Source organism: Coenobita brevimanus, chromosome 14 (assembly GCF_032717465.1).
Source record: "Coenobita brevimanus isolate Jiangsu-jjx chromosome 14, ASM3271746v2, whole genome shotgun sequence".
Lineage (NCBI taxonomy): Eukaryota > Metazoa > Arthropoda > Malacostraca > Decapoda > Coenobitidae > Coenobita > Coenobita brevimanus.
The window spans coordinates 52979035-52992550 of NC_136967.1; the positions used below are offsets into that span (position 1 = coordinate 52979035).

General features: G+C 45.2%; 1 protein-coding gene and 1 non-coding gene across 2 annotated transcripts; both read right to left on the reverse strand.

Annotated features, from left to right (window-relative positions):
* Positions 1–707: 707 nt before the first annotated feature.
* LOC145390400 (uncharacterized) lies at positions 708–1046 on the reverse strand. Its single transcript, XM_080265334.1, has one exon. The coding sequence runs from the start codon at positions 1044–1046 to the stop codon at positions 708–710; it is 339 nt and encodes a 112-aa protein (XP_080121460.1).
* An 11005-nt stretch (positions 1047–12051) lies between these two features.
* Positions 12052–12170, reverse strand: LOC145390487 (5S ribosomal RNA). The gene has a single exon (XR_013895645.1). It is a non-coding gene; the product is annotated as a 5S ribosomal RNA (ribosomal RNA).
* Between the last annotated feature and the right edge of the window lie 1346 nt (positions 12171–13516).

The following is a 13516-nucleotide window of genomic DNA, read 5'->3' on the forward strand; positions in this document are numbered from 1 at the left end:
TTGACGGAGAGTGTGGGTTAGGGATAAGGGCTGGGTAAGGGGTGGGAGCTGGGAGAGTAAGGTGGGAGGTAGGATCACTCTGAGGTTGACGGAGAAGGTGAGTTGGTGGTTGTAGGGTTAGTGCTCGAGGTAGGGTTTGTGGATGGTAGTGTGGGTGGTAGTGAGGGAGATTTTGCATCAGTTGTTGTAGTTTGCTGTACTATTTGATGACTGAGTCGGTGAGTGGTGATGACAGGAAGTGGAGAGTATAAATTGACAAAGGGGATCGGAGGTGTGTGTGTGTGTGAGTGGTGCATGTAGGTGCTGGTGCCGAGGTATGAGGTGTAGGGTGTGTGCGTGTGGTTGGTGGGCTGGCAAGGTTGGGAGATGACGTGTGGGGTGTTGGCTGTGACTGGGTTGTGGTGTGGCCGGTTTGACTCTGTCTGCAGAGATTGTGGATGACTTCCCGTGTTTGTATATTGTGACTGTTTTGTCTGAGTTTGTGATCACGGGGTATGGGCCTTCGTATGGGGTTTGGAGTAGTGAAGTGTGGTGATCCCTCCTCACAAAGACCTGTTCGGCATCTGGTAGGGAGTGGGGGATGAACGGCGTCTGCTGCTGGCAAGAATGAGGAGGGACTGGTTGTAGTGCCTGCATTGCCTGCTGGAGCTCTGGGAGGAAAACCAGGGCTAGCGTGCCTGGTTGCAGAGTGCACTGCCCAGGCAGCCTCAAGTCTTCCCCACCAAGGAATTACCGATGTCCTCCTTCTCCGTAACCCTCAAATTTAGGAGGATAATTGGCAGCGCGGCCACCCAATTCGCTGGGTGGGGAAGTGCCCTCAGTGCTTCCTTCAGGTGATGATGGCAGCACTCAATCATCCCGTTTGCTTGAGGGTGATTTGCAGAGGTTCTGTGGCGTTTTGCACCCAGGAAGTCCATTAGGTCTTGCCAGGCCCAAGATTCGAATTGGGGGGCTTGGTCTGTGATGATCACCTGCGGGGCACCAAAACGAGTGACCCAGGATGCCAGAAAATGCAATGCCACATGGTCAGTCGTAGCATCCAGCATGGGCGTGGTCTCGACCAACCTTGTCGCTCTATCTATGCACGTTAAGATATAGCAGTTACCCTAGATTCGGGGAGGGGGGCCGAGGCTGTCGATGTGGACCATGTGGAAATGTTGAGTTGGTGCGGGCAGCAGTTGAAGTGGTGTCTTGGTGTGGCGATGCACTTTTGCTGACTGACAGGCCATGCACACTCGGACCCAGTTGGTGGTGTCACGCCTCATACCTGGCCATACCACTAGTTGGCTAAGTAAGCTGTGCGTACCACAAATGCATGGGTGCGCCATCTCGTGGTAATGACTAAAGACCTGCCTTCGGAATCGTTGGGGAATATAGGACCATGCTGTCCCACAGGATATGTAACACCATAGTTTCCGGGATGTGCCGGTGACATCAAACTGTTGCAGCTGAAGTGGGGTCATGGACTGCAGCAAAGCTTGGAGATCCTGATCGTCCTCCTGCTCCTGGGCCAAGACTGCATGGTCAAGTGGGGGCAGTCTATGAAGACAGCTGAAACTCCATGGGACAGGGCGTCTGCAACCTTGTTCAGGTCCCCGCTGATATGCTGGATGTTAGTGGAAAACTCTGATACGAAGGCTAGCTGTCTTGCCACATGAGGAGACCAATTTTACCCTTTCTAAGCCATGGTGTAAATAAAGAGTTTATGGTCTGTGACGATGGTGAATTCTCTACCTTCCAGAAGGTGCCTGAAATGTCTGACTGCCTCATACATAGCCAGCACCTCCCTGTCGAAGGCACTGTATATGCACTGGGCAGGGTTAAGGCGCTGGCTGAAGAATGTGACAGGCATGTTTGCACCATTGATTTGTTGTTGTAGGACAGCTTCGGCAGAGGCGTCTGTGGTGAGTGTGATGGGGGCATCTGGTGATATGCTGGGCATGGTGCAGTGGCAATGTGGTTTTTGAGGGTGGTGAAGGCATGGTCTGACTGTGCAGTCCATTGAAGAGGCTTGGAGGATGTCTTTTTTGTCCCCTTTGGGAGATCGTTAAGGGGGGCTAATGTTGATGCGACGTTTCTCAGGAACCTGTGATAATAACTGACCATCCCCCCAAACTCCTTGAGCCTGCGTGGTGTAGCCGGGCATGAAAAGTTTTTAATGGCATCCACCTTCTGCGGGAGGGGCGTGATACATGTGGCAGATACCCTGTGGCCCAAGAAATCCAATTCATCTGCACCGAGGACACACTTTGCCAGGTGCTCACGCAGCCCAAAGTCCTGCAGGCATTGGAACAGCATTTAGAGATGTGATTTGTGCTGCTCATGGGAATCAGAAGAGATAAGGATGTCATTGATGTATACCAGGGCAAAATCTAGCCCCTTGACAACCTGGTCCATAAATCTCTTAAACGTTTGTGCGGCGTTTCTGAGGCCGAAATTCATTTTTGTGTATTCAGAAAAGCCGAAGGGGGTGGTTACCGCAGTCTTGGGGATATCCTTCTCTGCCACAGGGATTTGGTGGAATGCCCTGACTAAACTGATCTTGGAAAATAAACGATGGCCGTGCAGTTGATGGTGGAAATCCTGGATGTGGGGAATGGGGTATCTATCGGGAACTGTCATTGCATTTAGTGCCCTGTAGTCCCCACTTGCTCTCCACTCACCCTGTTGTGCCTTTGGAACCATGTGTAGAGGGGATGCCCAGCAGCTTGATGACGGCCGAATGGTGCCCTCGTTGAGCATCACCTGAAACTCCTTTTCCACAGTCTGATGATGTTCTGGGGGAAGATGTCTGGGACAGGTGAAACAGGGCAGTCCGGAAGTGATGATGCAATGCTCTACACCATGGTTTGTACGGCCGTTGTTGGGCGTCTGAGAGGTCAACAGGGGAAACTGGCGTAGTATGGTATCGTATGAGAACTCCTGGAGAAGGTGTGTAATGAGTGGAGGATTACCAGCACACCCGGTTACTTTGATGGACAAGTTTGAGGGTCTGTGATATAGAATCCGTCCTCTGGTATCCACTAGCAAGTCATTTGCCTCCAAGAAGTCGATGCCAATAATGGGTTGATTAACATCTGCGACAGGGAACAGCCAAGTAAATGACACTGATTGGGCAAGTGCCACGTGATGGGATTCCGTGCCGTACGTGGCTATGGGGGTGCCGTTTGCTGCTATCAGGTCAAATGTGGGCTGCTGAGCTGTATTGTGGTCAGAGATAGGAGGGACTATGCTGAATCCGGCTCCAGTGTCAATAAGGTATTTCGTGCCAGAGATGGCGTCTTTCACCCATAGAAGTTCCCTGGAGCCAGTGGAATGTGTCATGGCTTTGGGTGTGCTGATACTGAGGGGGCGTTTGGTGTGTGTGATGGGAGACACTACTGGGACTGTCTCCCGCCATATGCGTTTTCTGTGAATATGTAGGGTGGTGCACATCGTCTGGCTTCCATACCAAAGCGCTTGTGATAGGTAGACAACATGAAATCGTCCCTTGCTGTTTGGGGATTAGCATTATGACCACGGTTCACTGGGGGAGCACTGTTGGAACACTGAGGGGCTGGTGAATGATTTGCAACACTGGGGGACTGAGTGATGAAGCCTTTTATTTTACTTTCCAGCTTGTCTATTCTATTTGTTTAATTTGCTAATAAGGGACACAGCTCTGACATGGAACCATTTTTGTTTGCAACACTGTTCACTGACACCATTGTTTCACTAGGGATAGCAATGGGGGCTATGACAGGGGGAAAAGAGGTGTGTGCACTTACTGGATGGTTAGCGTAATGCTGTTGAGTTTCGTAAAGAGTGTCCGCCCTCTCGATGAACTCAGAAAGGGACGTGCCAGGGCCCAGGGCTGCTGCGTGGAGTCGGAAGTCTGGTAGCATGAGCTGGAGGAGTCAGTGTCGGAGAAGGTCATCTGATAAGGTGGCCCCAGCTGCCATGAGAGTGGCTTGAATGTGGGTAAGGAGGGCCAAGGGGCACTGCTGTTGGGAGTGAATTGCATCTAGCTCTATTAACAGTGCTTGCTTTGATTTGCCCAGGGCCCACAGCAGACTCTCCTTCAGGGTTTTGTATTTGTGTTCTGTAGGTGGTGTCAGGAGTACGTCCTGCACAAGGGCAGCTACTTGAGTTGGGAGAGGCGAGACAATTGCTCTGAATTTGTCATCATCACTGGTATCTTAAGGCCACGCAACATCAACTTGTGTAAACCACGTGTTAATATCATAAGTGAATGTAGGAAGGGGTAGACGGATATGTGTTAAGGTATCCAAGTTCTTAAAACACTCCTGGAAGTCACCATTGTAGCGTTTTAGCTATGGGGATATTTTACTAGGGGCTACACCAAAGCAAATTGTAAGCATAGATAAACACAAATGTGCTGGGAAGAAATAGACAGGGCAGTGATTATTGACTTGGAACCATACAGATACTGCATGACTTCAAAGTTGTACAAGGCAATTACATTTACAGCATATGTAGATCAATTAACCCTCCCCGTCCCGACCACTTTTTGACCACTGGTACCCCCCAATCCCGACCATTTTTCGACCTTTTTTTTTTTTTGCTTAAACTTTCGCTTTTGGTCAGAAACAATGGTCAGTGGCAAAGAAATTGGTCCCCGGGGTCCCTAATTACCCTAACCAGGTATGCCTTGGTCCCACCTGGCCCCGTGTTCTCCGTAGGCGGTCTGAGCCTCTAACGTTTTCTATGGTATTATAAGTCTGGGAAACCAATGAAAGTAAGTACAGTAGATATGTATTTATTGCAAACATAAAAACATGTGATAAAAGAGTATATTGGATTTTATACAAAAATAGAGCAGAAATAAGCATTGTACCATCGTGCGAAATGAGCAAAATCGGGCAGCTTGGTCACGATGAATCGCTAACATTCTAAAATCATGATACATATAATTTTTTTTACTTACATAATACTTCTACAATAACATTATACCATTTTACATTTTATTGAACTGTTTTTACGTATTCACAGGCCTTTTGATAACATTTAGCGTAATGTTAGCGCTTATTTACGTAGTGAGTGAACTCGTTGTGACTGTTGTTTCAACTCGTATTGTGTTTTTTATACTTCCATAATACTTTTCTAATATTATTATACACTCTTCAACTTTATAGAACTGTTTTGAGATTATTTCAGGCCTTACGTAAATATATAGTGTAATAATAGCGCATAATAACACACACGGTGAAGTCGCTATGACAACTATTTCAACTTACAACCTATTTTTGTACTTATATAATAATTCTCCACTAACATTGCACATGTTTACACTTGATATAATTGATATCACAATTTCAGAACTTACGATGGAACTGAGCGTCATATTTGCGCGTACTTACACAGGGAGTGTTATCGCGATATCATTTGTTTCATCTTACACTAGTATTCAACTTATAAAATACCTTACTACTTACATTACAACAAATTCCACTGTATATAATTCCTATCACATACTTACTGACCAGAATGTGGGTGTACTCGTGACATCAATTATTACAACTTACACTATTGTTCAACTTATATGTTTTATTCATGCTAACATTACACCCGTTTCCACTTTATTTCCTTGCTATCACATGTTTACTGACCAGATTTACACAGTGGGTGTAGTTTTGATATCAATTATTTCAACTTACACTAATTCTCAACTTATACATTACTTTTCTGAAAAAATAACACCCGTTTCAACTTTATATTTGACTTAGCACCTACTGACTGGCCTTACCATTATAATGAGCGTCATTTCGCCTTCCCACACAGTTTCAGTAGTGTAGGAAATTATGATACTCCTTGAAACAAGGCTGAAGGCACAACGCAACATTGCACTCGACACACTCGTTATCTTGTGTCTTTTCTCTGAGTGGATGGTCTGACTGTCGAGTGCTTACATACATGGCAGCGACGCTGGGGTTTACGACGGTTTGGTTCGGAAGGGATTGCGCTGGGATAGTGGCGTCCTGCAAGACGTAGGGGAGTCTGAGCAGCCATGGGGGTGCGGGTGCGGTGTGTGGGTCTGTCCTGGGCATGCTTGGCGATTATTTTATGTGCCAGCTCCCTCATAAACCCCTCAAAGGTCTCGGATACTCCGGTGGTCATTGCGTGCAGGTAGTGGGCGTTCAGGACCGTGATGTCGAGCAAGTGGAAAAAGGGTTTCTTGTACCACTTCATCGTGGTCCTGGCACAGTCAACACTTGAAATCATCGAGTCTGACTGATCAACTTGCCTCATGTTCAGATTATAGGCAAGTACAGACTCTGGTTTCCATACGTTGCGCCTCCTCTCGCTACGGTGATCCACGGAGTCTGTGCGGTGCATCAGGGGGCTGTGAACAGTTGATAGGAGGCAAACTTCCCTGTTGTGGTTCCACAGGGTTGCAAGGATGTTATTGGCCTGGAAGAAAACCACCTCGTTCTTGTCAAGTTTCCTCCCTATCTTGACCATATGGCGACGGTTTCTCTTGACTGTACCACAGACTCCGGTGTCGTGTTGGCGGAGGAACCTGGCGAGAAGAGGGCTAGTGTACCAGTTGTCCAGGTACAACACATGACCACGATGAAGGTACTCTTCTATCATTGTCTTCACCACGGCCCCAGAGAGTCCTCTACTCCGATCTTCTGTTATATCTGTCTATGCGCCCGTGTACAAGACTGTGTCTTGCACATAACCAGTCTTACAGTCACACATAACAAAGATCTTGAACCCGAAACAGTGTCTCTTGCTGGGTATGTACTGCCTAAAGGAAATATTGCCTCTCCACAACACAAGACTCTCGTCTATGACGAGGTCTCTGTAGGGATAAAATGAGGAGCGGAACATTTGCCGTAATGATCCCTAATTCTCCTCATTTTATCGGTGTTATTTGCATTGGCTGGATCTTCTGCATCAAAAAAGTGGAGGCGGCCGAGAATATACTGAAATCGGTTACGACTCATCACCTTTCCAAAGAAAGGTGTGAGGATGATTGGGTCAGTTGTCCAGTAGGCAGGAATTTGTTTTTTCCTTACCACACCCATCAAGATAACCAGGGCCAAAAATAGGAACATCTCTGAAATTGTCACGGGATAGTCATACTGTTAGGAATGCCTGCTGTGGTTCCCAAACGTTCACTTTCACGGCGCTGTGATTGTGAAAAAATATTAGTTTGTTCAACTATGCGCCCCACAAACGCCTCACCAAAGAACAAGTTGAAAAAATCCACCCTTGATGAACCTGCATTTACACCTGGAGCCGTGCAACCTGACCGCCACTCCTCAGTGAAAGGGTGAATGATGGGAGTAAAATTACTCCCATCTTCCCAGTTCCACGTGACACCACCGTCTCCAGCCACGTCCCCATAGTCCCCTTCGTCAGGGTGGGGAGGTGAGGGTGGTGGGGGAAGTTGGGGAGGTGGAGAGCGGCGCCTCTCATCACTCGCACTTCTCTTCCCTCTCCCTTTTCCTTTACCCTTTCCCTTCCCTTTCTTTCCTTTCCCCACATCCTGGGGCTGTGGGGAGGAAGTTTGGGAATATTCAGGGGCGAAAGAAGTGCTGGGGAGTGACTCCACCTCCTCTCCCCTAGGCCTACGTGCACCACGTGCTCGTGCTGCCTCCCTCACACCACTTGCCCCTTCACCCCGCACTACCCCCACTCCACTCTCACTTTCAACCCGTGCTGCCGCCACAACACTTTCCCTTTCCCCCAGCAATCCCACCACACCACTGGCCACTTCCCCAGACAAAGTACTTTCACCATACTTTATATGTCGTCTCGCCCCACCTTCTGATCCTCATGGTGATATTTTCTCTTTTCCCAACCACGCGGCGATATCACGTCCTAAGCCTCCGTCATCCTCATCATCCTCATCCTCGTCCTCATCAGATTCGGGATGGAGAGATAGCTGTGCACGTGGTTGAGGAGCAGGCTGGCCTTCCCTTGCCTTATGGTATGTCACATACCGCGTTTTTCGGGGCGAAGGGACCTCCTCATCACTGCTACTTATTTCTTCCTCTGGCTGGACGTAATCGCGATCTACCACATCATCGTCGAGTGGAGAATCACTATCTCCAGTGAAGGCTTCCAGGGCAGATGCTATTTCCTCGTCTGAGAGACCTTTCCGCGCCATGTCTGACCTGGATCACTGCTAGCAGGTGAGTGACCGAGACAAGGGCGAGCGCGGGTCACGCAGGGTCTAGGATGCTGCCCGCCTGGCGGCAGGTAGGGGAGGCTTGGGTACGTGGGCGAATCGAAAATCTCGCGCGAATTTTGAAAATTGTGGAAATTATGAACCTTGCAATTGCAGGACGTTGAAGTACGTCGACGGGATTAGCTGTGACATAACGTGAGGACGTGGAAGTACGTCGACGGGACGCCGCGGGTTAAACGGATAAATAGTTACAGACTAAAATATGATAATGAATTTAGTGCGGAGCGGGAGTGCTGAGCTGATATGTTTACGTGTATTGTGTATGTAAAGTCGTACCACGTGGCCAGATTCACCAGAATAGGCGGGCAGCAAGGCAGGTAGTCAGCCGGGTGAAGTTGAGAGAGAAAAGGAGGGCGACCGCCCGCTCGGTTTTAAGCCCTTAATGAGGTAGGCGGAGCAAGTCGCCTGAATAGGCAAATTTGATTGGTTTAGGCATAACTACAGGTGAGGAGGGAAGAGAAATTGAATATTATTGGTAGCAGCACTTGTACAGGTGAGGAGGGAAGAGAAATTGAATATTATTGGAAGAGGCACTAGTACAGATGAGGAGGGATGAGAAATCGAATATTATTGGTAGCGGCACTATGGTCCGTCTATTTTATGAAGAGCGTTTGGGCGTTGTCCCTCTTGGGAATATCCTAGGCCACCTCTGCCAAACGTGTACACCTCTTGTCTCATGTCAGCTATTTACTACTTCTAAATGAAGTTTATTTACAGTATATATATATATATATATATATATATATATTAAATGAAGTTTATTTACAGTATATATATATATATATATATATATATATATATATGTAATTCTTTAATAAGGCTATATAGTGTTATAAATGCCTCTTTTTTTTTTTTAATAACAATTACTTTTTATAAATACCACAACACTTGGCAACGTTGCTTTCCAACGTTGCCACGCTTTTAAGAGTAGACTGACCATGTTCATCCAGGTCATTTCCACTCTGGCCGCCACCTGAGATGGATGCTCTTACTCCCGCTACTCGTTCTCGTGTGCTCCACAGTAGAGAAAAAGAACTTATTCATAATGTAAATAAGTATTTTTTAGAAGAGAAGGCAAACAAAGGACTTATAATTGATCCCTCAAAAGCTGTTATAAACCACAAATAAACATCACTCTTTAAGGAGAAAATCACAGTCATAATAAAAAATAATGTTAGAGAGAGACAGACAGACAGACAGACAGACAGACAGAAACAGAGAGTAGGGGAAAAGGTCATCGAGAAAGGGAATGAATAAGAGCGCAATCAGACAGACAGACAGTCAGTCAGGAGGCTTTTCCTCAAATTCTAAAAATTCATAAAAGTGTATGGACTTTTTATAGAAATAAATCTATAAAAAATGCAGTTTCTATATGCAGAGAGAGAGAGAGAGAGAGAGAGGAGAGAGTGGTGTGCTGGGAGGGAGAGTTGTCATTAGCACCCTGTTTCTAATCCGATTAAGTTGCCCAGTACAAAGTATGACAACACTGTGGGGCGGGGACTCCCCAAGAGAGACAACGCCCAAACGCTCTTCATAAAATAGACGGACCATAATACAAATGAGAAGGGATGAGAAATTGAATACTACTGGCAGCGGCACTAGTAGCGATGCTAAGTACGAGAACAAGGTGCGGAAAAGCCACGAGGGAAGGAAACCACTTGTGTAGGTGAAATGCGAAGTACAATACTTTATGGTGTAATATACGCCACAGCGGCGACCATCATCCATTCACATGAAGGGGTACTGCCTATTTCTTAATTCACCTTTATTGTTCTTTTTTTTGTGTCTGCCACCCTCTCTTCCCGTTTCGTCCATCTTTCCTGTCACTTTTTATTACTCATTCCTTTTCAGGTGGCTTTATTTGAGTGATAAGCCAAATGGTTTCCTGTAAACCTGGAAACCATTTACGTCGTTGGGTGGTAACCATATAATCAACTCATAAATGTTCCCTACGTGTCAACAAGTGGGTTGGCTGAGGGTTAGTGCCCCTCCCGGTAAAACAACTCATTGTCAAACAGCCAAGGCTCTAGATAAATAGATAGAGCAGTATCGATATTAACAGTATTATGTTGCTGATGTTGTTGTTGTTGGAACAAGTTGAATCCTCCAGCGTGGGTACTTCATTTTCATTATGCTCTAGCTACTGCCTGACTATTTTATTCTGTTTATGAACTGTTTTCCCTAATACAGTCGAAGTTAATGAAGGCTATGCTGTATCTAACCCCTCTACTTCGGAATGTTTATTCTTAAGTGAATGAAACTGTCTTGAGTTGGCAGGAATAATAAAAAAAATGCGTCGATTGGCTATAAGGGTTCAGACCTCTCCGAGAAACTGAAGGTTTGCATGGGCACTTGTGGTCACTTTGTTTTTAGCCTTGCTACCTTCCGACTACTATTGTTGCCTTAAGGGAGACTCTCCAAACTATAAGATTTATATATAGCCTCCGTTAACCTATTCATTACTCGAGGTCTGTCGTAAACTGAATCACATCCTCTGATGGTACAATGGCTATAAATATGAAGACGTCATAATTTAGAAAGTTATATATTGCATGGGAGCGAGGGAGACACCTTTGTTATTACTGTAAATATTGCTGCAACATATTGATAAAGTCTGAAGGTAACAACATTACCCATTTAATTTCAGAGTAAAAAAAGTTTATCAGTTGGCGAAAATCTCGGGATACGTTCATGAAAGGTCTTGAACTAAGTCCCCCTCCCCCCCCCAAAAAAAAAAAAGTATCCATACCAGTTAAGTTGTAAGAGGAATAATTTTGTACTATCGTAGTTTTCATTCTACTCGTCATTCGAGTTATATGAGATGAGCTGCTAAATGCATGACTGAGAGAAAGAGAGAGAGAATGGTTAAGAGAAGTGAACGGTGGTCCCCTTAGCACACTATAATAATTTAATTCATCCAGAACGTCGTTCGGGTTTAACGGAACCCAAACTAGGACCTTGTATTTGAAACCTATCTTCTTGCACCTGACTCACTTCCAATGGCTTCATGGCAGGTGGTATTAAGACGTTTGCTATATCCTGACGAAGATTCCTAATTTCTTTCAGGTCAGTTGATGGCCAAGTTTAGTCACATTAAAGTTCAGTTTGACTACTATCTAAGTAGTCTTATCCCTACATCATACCTAAGGGTCATCAAATTCCATGTAACCACTTCTTTAGATTCAAGTTGACGCAGTGTCTCAGTTCCGTCGGGTTAACGTCAACCGACCAAAGATAGCTGGCAGACCTATAATGTTACAATCACAGAGTCGAGGATTAAATTTTTGTTCCAGATACCATCAGATTATTATATTCAGACAGGAGAGACCATGATTGTTACGGGATCACTGACGAGTATATCCAACCACCCCATTTGTTAACTCTCTCCTAATCTGAATGATTTCGCCTGCCCATATCACTTATCGTACTGAAAAAACATGTTACCTCTATAATTCTGGGCGTGACACACAAGAGTTGCATGAGAGATGACAAAGAACTAGGAGACCTATAATGCCGCAAGGAACTGAACTGGAATTTGAAAATAACTTATTTGCTGAGAATATTATCCTGATGTAATTATTTTTTAGCTGTGTAGAGATACAAATAAAAAGATAATCAGTTCATGTCACATTGCCCTGCAACTATTAAGATTTCTCTGCGTCACTGGAACATCTGCTGCTGGCATAAAAAAGAAAAAAAACGGCAAACTGCATCCATATCAATGTAAAAGTTCCATCCATCCATTGCCAGACGCCATGTATCCCAAACGGGGTGGTCAAGGGCTTAGAGTTAATTGTTTTACAGGGAGGTGCACTAATCCTCCACCAACCCCACTTGACACGTAGGGATGCCAACAGCATCTGGTGTTCCCAGGCGGTCACCCATCCAAGTACTAACCAGACCCAACGTTGCTTAACTTCGCTGATCGGACGGGAAGCGGTGTACTCAACGTGGCATGGCCGTTGGCAACGTAAATGTTAAGCCTATTAAATAACAAGAACGAACAGAATGCAGCACCTGCACCATACAACAGGTCTTAGGCCAAACTCCTGTCCCTCTCCCATGGTCTTGACATTTGACCCAATATCCTTCAAATTCGAAATACTTCATGATTTCCTGGAGCTTAACCCATTCACCATGTTTGGTTCAATTTGGTTAAGTGTCAAAGTTGACCCTGCCCTGTAACAAAGACTTTTTACCTATATATAAATTTATATATCTATATCTATATCCATATCTATCTATCTATCTATCTATCTATATCTATATCTATCTATCTATCTATCTATCTATCTATATATCTATCTATCTATCTATCTATATATATATATATATATATATATATATATATATATATATATATAGTGTGTGTGTGTGTGTGTGTGTGTGTGTGTGTGTGTGTGTGTGTGTGTGTGTGTGTGTGTTCATTCATACATACATATATGCGTCTGTCTGTCTCATACAGTACTGGCGTACTGGTATTAGCGTGGGTATTTTTACAACATAGCGGGTGTTCTGGTAGATCAATAAAGTCTGCTTTACGAATTTCAGTCCATAACCTGTTCCCTGCCACAGCGGTGACTCGAACCTGGGCCTACTAGGACTGCAGGCCACCTTTGTACCAGTTCCCCCGTTTATATATATTATTTTCTTATAATTAATATTCAATCCATATACAATTAGCTAAGACTAAACGAACCATCTAAATACCATGCGGCATTTCACCTCGTCCTCTTCCTTCGCAGTCAACGTAATTGGGATGTACTTATACTTAACTATGATATTATCATCAAGTAGATCCAGTGCATAATAATCCTCTTTATGCAAAGCAAATTCGAACCAGACAACATTACAGCCAAGCCAAAACAAATCCTTAAAACACCCAGGTTATTACATCTCGTCCCCTTCTTGCTCGTCTTCATCTGCGCATTAAACCACTTTAGCAGGTGCCAGAAAATGCCCCTTTGATTTGCAATAATTAGGGAGAGGAAAGTGTGGCCTATTCCTGCGGCCAGCCGTTATCGGATGATGCGTAATTAGCTCAGTTCACAGGTTCACATCCCTGAGTAAAGTAGCTTAAAACTTGATTCTCTGAGTTCATTAGCCCACAGGTTCGAATTTCTGGGTTCATTATCCCTCAGCCTGATGAATGAACAAGGAATATCCCAAGGTCAAATAAAGGCCAATTAACCTCCATGGATCCTGCCACACCGCCTGATGAAAGCCGCTCTAATTACGGTAATTACTAACTGCCACAGGAAGCTGTCCTACCCGACGGTAGAGGTGGTGTGCGTTAGAGGAAGGAAAGGGGAA